Source organism: Rattus norvegicus, chromosome 10, assembly GCF_036323735.1.
Source record: "Rattus norvegicus strain BN/NHsdMcwi chromosome 10, GRCr8, whole genome shotgun sequence".
Taxonomy (NCBI): Eukaryota; Metazoa; Chordata; class Mammalia; order Rodentia; family Muridae; genus Rattus; species Rattus norvegicus.
The window spans coordinates 79,027,593-79,042,849 of record NC_086028.1 but is presented as its reverse complement, the minus strand read 5'-3'; the positions used below and the strand labels follow the sequence as shown (position 1 = coordinate 79,042,849).

The window sequence follows — 15,257 nt, the reverse complement described above, 5'->3', positions numbered from 1 at the left end:
AGAAGGCAAATCCTCAGGCTTCAAGATAGGAGTCATAATTCAAGTGTAAGTTATAATTATATATTTGACAGTGACTTACTGTTTCTTCATGGATAACTCACATAACCCTTCCTTACCTGGAGTGATGGACAGCTGTGGATAATTACTAAGGCTATCTTCAGATAAGAACATCCCATAGATCCCAAAACATCTCTCAACATCAACGAGCTTGTATAGTCAAATTTATCCTTAGTAGGTAAAGGTTTGGCATGGACACATTGCATTGTTAACATGTCGGCTATAGATTTACAAGGACAGGAAGATCACCTTGGATAATCAATATATAGAATTCTACTCTTCTGAATGACTGTAGAAGTTGACCACTGTGCCTTTGGTTTTTGTGCACACTATGTTGAGTCTAGAATTCATCTTTTTTTTTAAAATCAAGCATTCCATTCATTTATATCTCAAATGATATCCCACTTCCCCGTTAACTCTCCACCAACACCCCTATCCCATATCTTCCTTCCTACCTCCCCTTTATGAGGGTGCTCACCCAGCTCTTGGAGTTACAACCAAGAAGCCCTCAGCTTCTTGGGTGAAGTATTATGGGAGGGGCTGACTGGGAAGGGGCAATGAGCAGGATGTAAAGTGAATAATAAAAAAAGCCCCCATCTAACTTCTGGGTTTTTTGGTTGTTGTTCAGAAAAAATATTTTATTGTGATGAAATGTCTCAGCCAACACAGTAGGGAATAAATTTTTTCAGCCTGAACTTCCACTAGGTGCTTTAGCCAACTACGTGAGTCTGACTCACAAAGACCATTGCTGATCGTCAACATCTCCTGCTTCCTGCTTATATGGTACCTATGGAAGCAGACCACACCACTGAGAAAACAGCCTGATACTCTCAAAAATCAATACTGGCTTTGATCAGTACAAAACTACCAGGCAATTTTAGTATATGGAATAACATTCCCCTTGTAATCTGAGGCAAGCTCAACTGAAACGGGGAACAAAAGGCAATTGCAATAGAATAAAGTAATAGCATGTTTTTGTTTTACACAGACAACAAATGAAGAAAAGGGCCTCTGAGAACTGTAGTCTTAGAGGTAAGTTCCGTCTCATCGGTTTCTCACTGCTGTGAGTATCTACTGAGATGGCAACGTGAAAATAGGTGTGTGGCGCTTCCCATTATGTGAAAACACTCCCAAGTCTGTTCCTCTGAAATGAGAGTACACATTCAATTGAGCATTGAGAAAGGCACCGGGAACAATACGCTTAAGCTCTTCAGTGATCCTTCAACACACTTAGCACTGTGATCCCTGGGGAACTGTATGGAGAACTCTCCCTGAGAGCTGCGAAACAGAAGGCAGTTACGGGATAGTCCACATGCTTACACATCCGTATTTTACTAGGAAATTCAGGAGGAGGTGTGGCTAACTTGAAATTACAAATAGGCTAATTAAAGTACCTTTTAAGGGGCTTGCTCTGTGTGACCAATGCCATATTTATAAGCTCTCCTCCAAATGCCTCCGGTAGTATGCCTTTATTGCCTTGGAGAAGGTCTGTTAACACAGTAAGCTGATGCCTTTATATTTGGATGTGGTGGGCCCCTGCATTTTTTGTTAGATCTAAGCTCCTCTATCCATAACTTGAGCATTGTCTTAGTTAATTTCCCTCATTGTGACTGCAAACCTGGGAGACACAACTTAAGGGAGAAAGGATTTCTTTTGGCTCACAGTTTGCGGGACTACGATGCATCATAGCAGAAAAGACATGGTGGTGGGAGTGGCTCATAGCTCTGACAGCAGGAGGGTAATGTAGGTGGGTTCATTGCCCCAACAGTCAAGAAACATAGGTTGAACAAGGGTTGGTCTATAAACCCTAATGATCTGATTTCTGCAGTGAGGTCTCACTCCCAAAGATTACACCACCTTCCAAAACAGTACTATGACAAGAGGACCAAGTGCACAGACACCCAGGCCTGTGGGAATGGTTGACATCTAAGACATAACAAATGAGGACAGGCAATTGGAAAAAGATAAAGTCACCAGACTAACACACTGCTCGGGGATTTGAGAAGAGAGTGTTCATTGTGACAATGCTCTGATAACTCTCATTATCCATTCTAGAAGGATTCTTTGCAATCCATTAATCATTAGTTCCGCCTCTTGAAAATATTGTAGAAAAAGGTGCTGGTTCAATGAAATCAAGTAGTACTAAAATGATACAAATGTTACCTTTCATGTAATCGAGATGCCATGTCTACTAATTAATTAACAAGGAAAACAGAGGCTTATAAATACCATATCCATACAGTGCATTAAAAATTAAAATACTTTGAGCTAAATTACCAATATCTCCTCAAGAAAATCCTTTATGAAAAATCCATTTTTTTAATGTCATGCTTTTAGTCTTGAACCCTCACTCTGTTGAAGCAGAATTTGACTTTAATAAAATGGATTTTCTTTAAAAGACTTTTAAAATCCAGCCTGCAATTAATTCAGACTGGTCTTTTCTATGGTTAGTCATGGCTAGTGAGAATATTTTACAAGTTCTGCTCAGATGTATGAAATGGAAGCTTGAGAGATGGCTCAGAAGTTAAGAGCACTTGCTACTCTTCCAGAGGGTCTGGGCTCATCCCTAGCTCCCACATGATGGCTCAAGATCAGCTATAACTCCAGTTCCAAGGGATCTGAGTCCCACTTCTGAACCTCTGGGGAGAATGGCACTCACATGTTTTACAGACACACTTGAAGGCAAAATGCCCATGCTCACAGAATAATAATTTTAAAAAATGAAATTTAAGTCCCCGTGGAAAACAGTAACATCTTGTGAAGTCCTTGTGTGTGCTACTTAGATAGACCCATGATGTATGTGCTTCTCTGCAAGCAAGCAGGACACTACCTGCATGGCCTATAAAACTGTTATCGGCATAACAAGGATTTGCTCCTGAAGGAGCTGAATTCAACTGGCATGAGACAGTGTAGGAACACAAATATATTGCAAGCTGAGTTCTCATCAGTCACTGTCCAGGCAATTGACTTATTACCTTATTTAATCCTCACCCAGCCCTTTGAACATTAGCTTACTGATGAGGTGATGAGGCCATTGTACCTCAGAGTTGTACCCCAGACTTCCTCTGACCTCAAAAAGCAAAGATCGTATTAGAGCTAGAATAGGAGCCTAGTGTGATGGGTAGCCTTGTCAATTTAATGGGATTTAAAATCATCATGGAAACGTACATTGGACTATGCCAACAGAGGTGGGCTCTAGAATGGGTTTATTGAGGTGGAAGCACTGTTACTCCATGGACTGGGGTTCTAGAGAAATAGAAGAAAGGGAACAGAGCTCAAGCATTCGCCTTACTCAGCTCTTCTGACTGTGGATAGTGTGACAAGCTGCTTCCAGCTCCTGCAGCCATGACTTCTCTCTCCCCCACCATGGAACTGTGAGTCAAAAGTAAATCTCCATATTTAGGTTGCCTTTGACAGGCATTTTATCACCACAATGAGAAAAGGAACAATACACCGGGTCTGCTCCTTTTTATCTCTTTACAAGAACCCACGATAACGGTGACCTTTACCAAATGGCTTCCAAAATTCTCCCATACTTTGGCAAGAGTACCTTTACTTCTAAATATATAATATAAATTTATATTAAATAAATTTGTAATATATAATATATTATGTATTATAATATATGCTCTATATGTATATATAGGTATATATGTGTGTATATATATATATATATATATATATGTATTATATCTTGAAAGTGATTTTTTCCACATTTCCCTTTTCTCAGTTATTCCTTCCATTGTCAATACTGTACTCAGCTGGGCGGACTATCTCTCTTCCCTCCATCTTGTGCCATCTGGATTCTGTGCTTGTCCCTTCCTCCCTGTACCTCCTCAGCTGGCTGGTGAGCTGGCCACAGAGGAGACTTTTCCATAATAGGGCCATGGAGAGATATATTTAGAAGTGGTTTTCAATTCCAAGTCATGAAGACTTGAGTCGCCCTTTCAGAAGTGAGGACTTGTCCCGCCTCTCTTCTGTATTTATTCTTCCTCCAATGACTTCACCCAAGTTTAAATACCATCTGGATGTCGATGTTGTCCATGGTTGCAACTCTGGTTCTCTCTCCTGAAATCCAGACTCATATACCCAACTGCCTACACCACACCTCCTCTTGAATGCCTAATAGAAATCCCAAGCACGACATGTTCAAGATCTGTGATCCTTTCTCCACCCACAAACACGCTTCATCTAAGTCTTCCCCATCTCAGGGGATGGAAATATCTTCCTTCCAGTGGCTTGAACTAAAAATTTCCTGGGAATCCTTGGCTCTATTTTTCTCTTGCATATTAAAAGGAGATTTAGCGAGAAATCTCCTGCTGCTGATTTAAATTTATCCAATCATCTATCACCACCATTTCCCCATTGACCTGGTCACAATCGGTACCGTTGCCCCATTATTTGATGGTTGCAACCACCTTCTGCTTTTACCCTTGCCACACTGTAGTCTATTTAAAAGGTTTTCAGACTTTTTAATTTTATTTTATATGTATGAACGTTTTGTCTGCATGCATGTGTGGATGGATATCCACATGGATACCTGGTGCCTGCAAAAACAGTCAAAAGAAGGTTTTGGATTCCATGGAACTGGAGTTGTGGATGCCTGTGAGCCACCATGTAGATGCTAGGAATTGAACCAGGGTCTTCTGCAAGAGGACTAAGTGCTCTTAGCCACTGAGCCATTTCTTCAGCCTTTGTCTAGTCTATTTTTAATCAGGAAATATAACATACACTTTTCTATATGTATGTGTATGTGTGAGTGTGTGGGGTGTTGTCTATGAGCATGCATGAAGAGGCCGTTGAGTGTCTTTGTCTTGCTTTATTATTCTCTGCTTTATTCCCCAGACAGTGTCTACCACTGAACATGGAGCTAGGCTGGCAGCCAACAATCTTCAGTGATCCTTCTGTCTCTGTCCCTCACAGTGATGGGGCTAAGGGTGCAAATGCAGACATTCCTGGATGTTTTTTTAGATACTGGGAATTCAAGTGCATCATCCTCTGAGCCATCCACCTATCCCAGAGTGCTCCTTTTGGCAGAAGATGGCAATCTTCTTGAAGGTGCAGAATGGCTTCCAGTCTAGGATGACATCTCTAGCCACTATGTATGCAAATTATGGCCATGTGACAGTGTCCTCTGAAGGATACTGATTTCCGCAGGAGATCTCCATATAAAGTAACACGCATGTGGGAGGTGGAGATAGATTAGAGCAGGATCAGGCTGGGCTGGCCAAGTGTCACTGTGTTACTTCTGTGATTAGTTGATGCCCCTTTCTAGGTGGAAGCAATCGTAAGCAGCAATATGGTTGCTTTATCAACCCAAGCTTCAGTGAAGAGAAAAGCATGCTGAAAGGTTTTGCGCCATGCCAAAATGCCAGAATTATAATTGGTTTTAAGACCTCAGAGCTTATCTTTTCTTGCTCCTTAAGAGAGAAGCCTGACAGAAAGGACATGATGTAAGAATGGTGTCCAGGAATATCCGGGTGTGAAACCCATGCTCTTCAGTATGGAAGGGTGGGTTATGGTTCAGGAAGTTCCTTCTCCCCACATCCCCATCTCTGTGGGAGGGTTGTGATGTTGAGCATCTTAGTCATGGTGCAGGTGCTGGGTAGTGCAAAGTAAGTGGTAGTGAGAATGGGCATATTTCAAGACCAAGCCCTACGCAGCATCACGTGAATTCATGGGCTGATGGCAAAGATATTTGCTGGGTATTTTTCCAATGCTGGAAAGATGAGAACTATGTGGATCCTTCTGCCTTAGCTGATCTGGGTACCTCTGACCTGCAGGAGAGAAATCTTGACTAACCTGCACATGTAGTGGTGAGAAGAGAACACTGAGTTCTGAGTGTTCATTCATTCATTATATAGAAGTCACTGACCATACACCTACCATCCACTGACCTTGGTCTCATCTGTGAGCTGGGGATAGCAAACATGCCCATTCAGAAGGCTCACGTGAGGACCACATAGATAAGAAGCTAGATGTACAGCACTGGCCCTGGGGTGTGCAGAGTGCCCGTTCCACATCTCCTCTTAATGTCCAATGTCAGAACACTGCAGAGTGGCTACTTCGTCTAAGCGAGCAAGTCATTGGAACTCTGCATTGAGAGATGGGTAGGGGGAATGTATTTGTGAGCTCTTGGGTAGAGTGGTTGAAATAGTAGCATATGAGGGTGTGCTGGATAGTTTTATGTCAACTTCCAGTTATGTGGAAGGCGAGAACCTCAGTTGAGAGGATGCCTTCACAGGATTGAGCTTTAAGGAATTTCCTAAATTGGAGATGGGTACATAAGAGCTCAGACCACCGTGGGTGGTGCCATCCCTGGTCCTGGCATTTTATAGGAAAGCAGACTGTGCAAGCTGTGGGAAGCAGGTAAACAACATTCCTCCCTGGCCTCTGTGCCTGCTCTTCCAGGTTCCTGCCCTGTTTGAGGTCCTATCCTGACTTCCTGTGATGCTCAACAGTAATATAGAAGTGTAACCCAAATAAAGCTCCCCTCCCACCCCCGCCACATTTCTCTGGTCATGGTGTTTCATCACAGCAGTAGTAACCCAAACTAAGACAGAGGGAGAGGGTTTACTTTTCCCTGTCTCCTTTAAGAGTATGGACGTAGGATAATATAGTAGGTGCATGAAGCTGGCTGCAGCATCATCTTCATCCTGACCCGAGATTGTGGGCCGATGCCAGGATAACCGGCTACCTCTTACAGACGCTCAGTGCTGGGGAGACGCCTAGGTTGTGTGCTTGAGGGTGATTCCTGTTTCAGACCACCTACCTGCCACAGGGCCAACCTTCCTCTGCTGGAAGCTGTGGGAAATTTAACTGGAGGGAAGAGAGCTGTGCTTTCCTGCTGAGCAAATCAATCCCTTTCTGCCAGTGGCCTGGGCATGGCGGTGTCTGGGACAATTCTGTGCATCAAGCCATCATTATCGCTGTGGTGAAATTCCTTTCAGGTGTATGACAAAGGTCACTATGGGGGACACCTCTCTCATAACATCTGTGATCAGAGGACCCATTATCATGTCTCATCTCGAAGACCAGAGTGTCCTTCTTAATTCTTCCCCTTCCCACTGCCCTTTTTTTTTTTTTTTTTTGGCTCAGGCAGGTATGGATTGTGAGAAACTGATGGAAGAGAGAGTTCATCCACTTCCTCTTCCCATATTTCTGTTTCTGTGGTAGAAACATTATAAGCTCCCTATCAAGTCCTAGAGACTTGACACTAGAACACTTTTCCTGTTCCTTCCCATTATTGTGACTGAAGGAGAATGTTAGTTTTTCCAGTGACTCTTGGATGCAGTGTTGATGGGAATGGATCCCCTCTTTGAATGTTCAGCAAATTTCATATTGCTGGTACTTTGCTTGGAGTGCCTTGGCTTCCTCCTTTCAGCTTACCTGCCTTCTTCTCCCTTCCTTCCCTCTTCCCTTCCTTCTTCTCTTTTTCTTCTCTTTCCTTCCTCTGCTTTCCCTTCTCTGTCTGTACCTACTTCACTTAATGTTAATCAGGTGGGTGCAGGGGAAGGGGAGGGAAGCAAAGGACCCCCTAATGATCCTCTATGCAAGTGGAAATCAGACAGATTGTGTGTTGGGGTTTAATGTGCAATTTCATGGCTTTTCATGGTCTCTAAACTGCAAATCCAAGATGATTTGAAAACATTTTATTTAATTTTCATGCTCTTTTTTTAATCAAAAAAGTTAAAAGAATAATAATCTTTTATGGGCAGTTATAAATGTGCTATTTACACACAAGACAGAAATATCTCCCTTAGCTGAGCAATCTAAGTGTGCTTTGAGAGAACTCCACAAGAATGCTGATGAGGAAGGGCAAGCAAGGCATGTGTGGAGAGCATTTAACTCAGGCTTAGAGGCGATGTATGTTGAAGTGGAGTGATCTCCGGTTCACCAGTGGGTCACCCCATCAGTTCCCCAACCTCTTTGTACATAGGAGTGACCTGACTGTGGGCCCCTTGTGGGGAGCGCAGGTGTCTCAACCATCTTTATATTCCTACAGAAGGTGTGAGTTGAAAGAAGCAGCCGGTGACAGAGGGCAGTGCTCTCCGTGGTGCCCGTCCACATCACGCTGTAGACAGGAGCATCAGGTGCAGCTGAGCTACAGGCTCAACTACAGGAAGGACTCAGCAGGGAGATGTGGGAAATAACATGTCCGAGTGTTCTGAGTTCCTTCGGTGAAAATCGTTATGTGCCTGTTGGATTCACAAATCTAGACCTTCAAGATTTCAAAAACCTGGGGTTGAACTTTCTTCACTGTGAATGAAGAAGGAGCATTTTGAAGTGAGGGACTTCTCGACAGAGGTCCAAGCCAAGGCTTGAATTCTAGTTTCCCATCCACTCCTAACGAGATACCCCTATTTTCTCATCTTGACTTTTCATCTCTTGATATGCGCCATGTCCCATGATTTACCCAAGTCCTACTGCCCCTAGGTTTACTGCGCATGACAGTGGAGCCCTCTCTGCTTTCCCACAATTTCTTTTTAGCTGATTAAGGAGTTTAGGATGAAGCAATCTGAAAGCCTGGGAATCTGGTAGAACCCTACAGTTCCCCAGGGCATGGAGAATGAGGGACGGTGCTACCTAGACTCCTCCTGGAAGGAGATCAGACTTGGTTCAGGTGTGGTTCTGAAAAGGTCACATTGGGTCCAAAGTACCTGAAGGATTGTTTTTTTTTTTTAATCATAGAGTTGGCAAAGCCCCAACGGTGGGCAGCTGACACAGTAGAGTGAGTCAGCCGGTAGAATCCCCCAGCTCATTACCAATCCACAGGCTAACGATGACCACATCATCATAATCGTTATTGCCTTGGACAGGCGTGGATGACAAAGACACTCTGGGGACTTGTGCTTAAAATGGGCTGCTTCTCAGCCAGCCCTGACACTCTCCAGAGTGACTTTCTACAGAATTAAAGGATCACAAAGCAGAAAGGGGCCCACGGAACTCATCAGTTCTGGCTTCTTGCCTTCCGACAGGACTAACCTTTGTAGGATAGATGCTGTAAAGGAAATTGAACCAAACTTACTTTTATATGTTATTCTTGTGATAGTATCTCTGTTGAGCATTCGATTAAGAAATGGGTTTGATGAGTCAGAAACCTATAAGAGAAGAGAACGTGTTAACAACTGGGTGTCACTCTCCCAGGGCAAACATTATGCATTCCTTCACATTGATGGATTGCCATGGGTCCAAATCTATGATGGCTGTAAATTCAGAGGTCGGAGATACACACTACACTTTATATGGACACTTCATCTTGAGAAGGAAGAGATGAAGGTGAACATATCGTCCTCATGTGGACTAAGGAATGCTCTGATAGGGTTGTTATGGAGAGACCATTCTCTGTCTAGGGAGTCAGGGGAGCTAAGGTCCGGGTTGGTTTGGAAGGATGGGTGGAAGCTGCAGCATTTTAACATTAGAATATAGGAAAGGGAAAGGCAAGGAGGCCAGCAAAAGCATCCATGCTGAGGACTTGTTGAGGAGAGGCAGATGGGCATAAGCATGTCTAGTGGAATTGAAGGCTTTGGGGAAGGCAGGATGGGAGGCTAGCCCATGTTAGGCTTTGAATGTCAAGCTAGGATATATTTAATCTTTATTCTTCGGGAATGGGGAACCATCAAAGAGTTTTTGAGCAAGGAATATGGAATGAAATGCCAGAAGAGGGGTATGTGTCTAAGTAGAAAGAGTTTCTAGGATAGGGGTACCAGAAGAGGGAGGAAAAAGAACCTTATAATTCTACTGCTCATTAGCATATGAATATATTATAAACCGTAACATCCGATCTCTCTTCCATCTACCCACCCATACATCTATCCTGGACTTATTTATCAAGTACCTACAATGGGCTAAACCCTGTACTAGAGATGAATTCCCATTTTTGTACTTATGCTTGTCCATGTCTAGATTCTTCTGGGAGAGGCAGCTGAGTGACAAATTAGGATCAGAGAGTCGCCCTTTATAAGACCATGAGGCAGCCTTGTGCAGCTGTGCAGTTTCCTTAACAACACCCCTTTTACTCAGCCTTTTCTCAGGACCACTGTTCATCTTAATCATTTCTCTCCTACCTGGCTCAGGGAGGCTCTGCAATTTACACTTCAACTGCTAATCGGATGCTGTGACATCAACGTTTTAGAGCTGATTTATTCCGAGGGTTGGGGGAAAAAAAATCACAGCAGATGAAGATCGCTATTAGATAAGCAACAGGTGACTTTAGTTTGGAAAAGCACAGACTGTTTATTTTGCTTCCAGCTGCCTTTCTTTCTACAGGGTTTCCTGGGCGTGTTGTAGTGAAGACACACAATTGACAGGTGCTGGGGAATGAGGGTGCTCAACGGAGGTAAAACCCCACTCCCAAAGTGGGGAAAGTCCCAATCTGAGCACACTTCTGCTTCCCCGAAACATGCATGACAAATTTGGCTTCTGTTGTGACATACTCTTGAGCATTCAAATGATAGCTCTCAGAGCCTTCTGTTTGTCTGTATTCTCATGTATTCCTCATGGTGGGAGGGCCATGAAGGTGTCTGCCTGAATAGGAATCTGCAACAGCTCTTAATTGCTGGGGGGGGGGTGGCGCTGGACTCCCAGTACCTGACAAGCTAGACAATACTGACGTTGAGACCAGCCCCCCCATTTGGAGCTGATTAAAAATGATTGAAATATTTCCAAGATGCACACAGATGATTTGTGGGCACAAGTGTGCCGGCCGTGTGGGTGAGAGGATAGAACATGTACTTGATTTAAGTGAGAGTAAGTGGGAAGTTAATGGTGTGTGAGATCAAACTGCTATTACAGCCAATCTCAGCTCCCCGTGGTCATGGGAAGAGAGGGGGGTGGGGGGACGTGTGCATGCGTGCATGTATGCATGCTTCAAAGAATGTGTAGTGCTCAGAGGCCGACTTGTGGGACTCCTCTCTCTTTCCACCCGAGTCCCTGGAATTGAATGCAGATCATCAGGCTTGTTAACAAGTACCCCTAACTGCTGAGCCATCTCGTTTTACGCCCAAACCCTCGTACATCCTTGGTTCAGCATTTGGTCAGGGTGACATTTGCTCAGGTGAACTACTCACACGTGAGGACTTCAGCTACAGGGAGCTGGGTGTGGAAGGCAGGGACACTGGAAGAGGTGAGTACCAGAGGCTGCACACCCTTAGAGACTAAGGATTCAGTTCAGCTCATTTCCGAGTACCAGTGTCTAGGAGGCGGTGGGCCTCTGTCCCCTGCTCCCTCGGAGTTGGGAGATGAGTTAATGACAAGTCAGAGCCCACTCCAGAGCTGGAAATCTGGGAGTTGACTTTGTGGAAGGCCGAGAGGCTTATTTTGAGACAGCCCGAAAGTTTCATATTTGCTCAAGGAAAGAATGAGAAACTCTCCAGGGTCTCAATGGGCCTGAGAAGGTTCAGGAGCCGACTCCTGTCATTTAGTGGCCCGAGGCTTTGGTATAAGTCCTTTTAGCCAATTGTGGGAGAGCAACCCGGACCTGTAAGGCTGACTGTTGGTTGGGAGCTCAGTGTAGTGCATGAGCCCACGGAACACTGGCAGTTTGCAGTGGAAGAAGTTGGTTGCCGGTCACTCCATCAGTCACTGTCAGCTTTTACAAGCTTGAGCTTCCAAGACAGCATTCACCGACTTAGAAACCTCGAGCAAAGGGAGGCGAAGTCAGGGACGGATGCTGAGATGCTCTTTCAGAGACAAGGAGCATTGGGAGAGACAGGTCGGCCTCTGGATGTCACTCACGGAAGGCTTGGCATGGGGAGAACCACAGGAAGAGGTGATGGGCACATGACAATGTGCAACGCAGCCCTAGGCTTCACAATGCATGTGGACCAGACTGACTGAGTGGATTGCTTGTATGAATCACAACTGGGACCAGAGTAAGGATTTGCTCCAGGCTTGTGGGTACCAGTGGGACATGGCTGGGGGTGTGTGGTTCTTTAAGTGGCATCTTCTCTCTTCTCGTCCTCAGCTCCTTGCCCAGCTCTGCTGAGTAGGCACGCAATGGGAATACACTAAAGAGCACAGAAGCCAGGCAAGACTTGGGGTATCTTTCTTGGCTGAGCTATTACAAGCTCTATGAATTTGGCCTGGCTCAGATGAAGGCTTGGAAGTTAGCAGGAGACATGGCGGTTAGGAAGAGGGCCAATACTGTTGCACAGAGTCTGCTTTGGTGGGGGTGGGGTGGAATGGGAGATGGGGTGTGTGTGGGCTATTGCCTAAGGGGCCCCCAGAGACTCCCACTATTTCAAGGACTCTGTTAAAACGTCTTGATGGTGGATGTAAATCTCTACTAAGGTCCTCCATCCCATTCCGAGTTCCGGTTGGTCTGATTTTCTTAAATGATTTGTACACAAACCTCTCCAGCAGCCATCATAGGGTGGCACCTTAGCCTTTGTGACGTACACAGTTACATAGTTTCTACTTAAAAAAAATCTTTTTACAGTTGGAAAGGAAAATCTTACTTTTTCATTAAAAATGTGCATATCTGTATCATCTTACATTTGCCAAAATATTAAGGTAATTAAAGAACCATATCAGAATCTTTTCGCTTGGACATTTCATATAGTTCTTGCCTATTGGCTATCTGGGGATTGTGACTGAAGATCATACAGTCAGCATGGGGACTTTTGTCTTAATTCTAACTGCCAGGATTATGAACCAACCTTTGAGCGGGAAAGGAAGGCGAACTTTATAGCCGTGGTGGGAAGCCTGGAAGTTTATAGTGCAGGGCCTACTGGGAGGATCAGCCCACACTTCTGATTCTGTGGTTATCAGCAAGGGATGGACAGTCTTTTAATCCTAGAGGGTATCAACTCTTTAGCTCTTCTCCTGCCATGGTACCTTTGTTCCTCTGTAGTAGGCGGGGCCTAAAGCCCGCCCCTGAAAATAGCGGTTGCTTTCTTTCGAGGATGGAGGCTACCCAAACCTTCAGGCCCCAAAGCTCTGAAACGGGAGCTGTCACTTCTGTGTTGCGCTTTCAGAGCCCTGAATCTTTTATGAATCTCATGGTTATAACAGTCCTAAGACCTCAAAATTATCTCAGGCATAGACGCGAATTGAAATTACTTCTTTAACTTTTCAAAATTCCAACGGAGACTGTAGAAGGATGCCCTGGTTGGTGCTGGGGAGTGCAATAAGAGTAAAGGAATGCAAGACTTACTTTTATAAATATAGAAACTACCACCAATCCGTTCGGGCTCTTCGCAGCTTCTGTGACATTTGTGTATAGCTCGTGGTTATAGTGGATGAGTTGCACCTGGCAGGAAGGGAAATCAAGAGTAAGAACAACAACCCTGCATTAAAAGATATGAAGCACAGCTCACCCTCCATGAGGAAGAATTGCAAACATACTGAAAAGACTAGTAGACGTCTACACTTTTTCTTATTCTTCTCTCATATATTACATCTCAACTGCAGTATCCCTTCCCTCCCGTCCCCCAAGACTCTCTCTCCTATTTCCTGTCTTCCATAGATCCGTCCCTCCTCTGCCTTTCTTCAGATAAGAGCAGGCCTCCCAGGGACATCAACCAAACATGGCATATCATGCTACAATAAGACCAGGTACACACCATCACATCAAGGGTAGACGAGGCAACCCAGTAGAAGGAAAAGGGTCCCATAGGTAGGCAAAATAGCAACAGCCCCTGTTCCCACTGTTAGGATTCCCACAATAACACCTAGCTATCCAGCCATAACTTATATATATACAGAGACTTAGTTAGGTCAGACCCCCTGCAGGCCCACTGGTCTCTGGGAGGCCTCTGTGAGTCTTGGTCAGTTGATTCTGTGGGCCATGTTCTTGTGGTATCCCTGACTCTCCACATCCTCTAATCAGAAGGCTGTGCTCTTAGCTGGTGAGATTTCAGAGGGAGGTGTCAATAGAATCTATGTGTGTAAAAATGTATGTATACACACAGATATGAACATACCTACATATATTTGCAAACATGTGGTAACAAGGATGTTTTTAATAAGATTAGTACCCATCTGTGTTCTTCTCTCTCCCAGGACATTTCCCCTAAAGTGTTCTTTAAATGAATTTTCTTCATTAGGAAATAGAACAGTCCTTCAGGTACAGTGCCAATAGCTTCCTACAAGGAAGTGATTAAAGCTTCCTACAAGGGGTTGGGGATTTAGCTCAGCGGTAGAGCGCTTGCCTAGCAAGCGCAAGGCCCTGGGTTCGGTCCCCAGCTCCGAAAAAAAAGAACCAAAAAAAGAAAAAAAAAGCTTCTTACAAGCCTTGGGTGAACAAGGAACTGTTAGACCTCGAGCCGGCCCCATGGCTCTGGGAGGAGAATGGTGGTGTGCAGGATGCTTGGCTCTGCAGAGAAGTGCGGATGGTTTTGTCTCATGACGTGCCAGCCCGTTCATCTGGCTCACCGGGTTTTGCAAAATTTTGTTTCCCATCCTCTGACGGGAACCTGTGACTGCCTGTTAAGATTAGTGCAGTGAGCACGGGGGGGGGGGGGGGGGGGGGGGGGGAGGGGAGGGAGGGGCAGAGGAAGTCCGGGAGGAGTTCGGGATTTGGGTTGTGGTGAAATGGGTTTCCCTCCATTACCTCACTCTTTAAAGCTCCTATTGTGGAGCATGACTAGCATATATGCCCAAATGAACACACTATAGACTTGATCCACGTGATCAAATTTTCACCATTTCACCAAGAGAAAACCTATTCACTTACCATAAAAAAATTAGTGTGATTATCCCTTTTAAGATGTACCTTATAGGTGTTGTTTAAAAAATATTTTTATAATAATATGAAAGTACACTTTTGGTAACAAATTTTAAACATGTAGATGTGACTAACATTTCCCTCGTCTAGACCTAATCCTGGCACACATAGCAGGAAAATTAGCAATTCAGTGTAAATCCTCCCAGACGGTTTTCTTTGCTTATAAAACGCATAGCTGCACACACACAAATAACCTTAAAAGAAACAAAGAGGGATGGGGATGCACAGCTCAGCTGGGAAAATCCTTGCTTGCTCTGGGGTCAAGATCCGGCACCATGTAAGTGGATCTTGGCGGTGAACCCCTGAAGACTTAGCACTTGGGAGGTGGAGGCACGAGGATCAGGGTTCAAGGTCATGCTCAGCTCCTTGTAAGATTGAGGCCAACTTGGGATACCCAAGACATGTCTTGGAAATAGCAACAGCAATACCAACAGAAATGATAAAATGGAATATTTACAATTGCATATTACAA

The 15,257-nt window shown here is 44.5% G+C and overlaps 1 protein-coding gene across 2 annotated transcripts in view; it reads right to left on the bottom strand.

Annotated features, from left to right (window-relative positions):
• Nucleotides 1-15,257, bottom strand: part of Car10 (carbonic anhydrase 10) — a 502,355-nt gene that overhangs the window by 10,572 nt on the left and 476,526 nt on the right. For both annotated transcript variants that reach the window (NM_001427769.1, XM_017597693.3), the window contains 2 exons: nt 13,214-13,309; nt 9,086-9,158 (listed from right to left, as the gene is read on the bottom strand). In NM_001427769.1, coding sequence (NP_001414698.1) covers nt 9,086-9,158; nt 13,214-13,309 — 169 coding nt within the window. The remainder of the gene's footprint in view (nt 1-9,085; nt 9,159-13,213; nt 13,310-15,257) is intronic.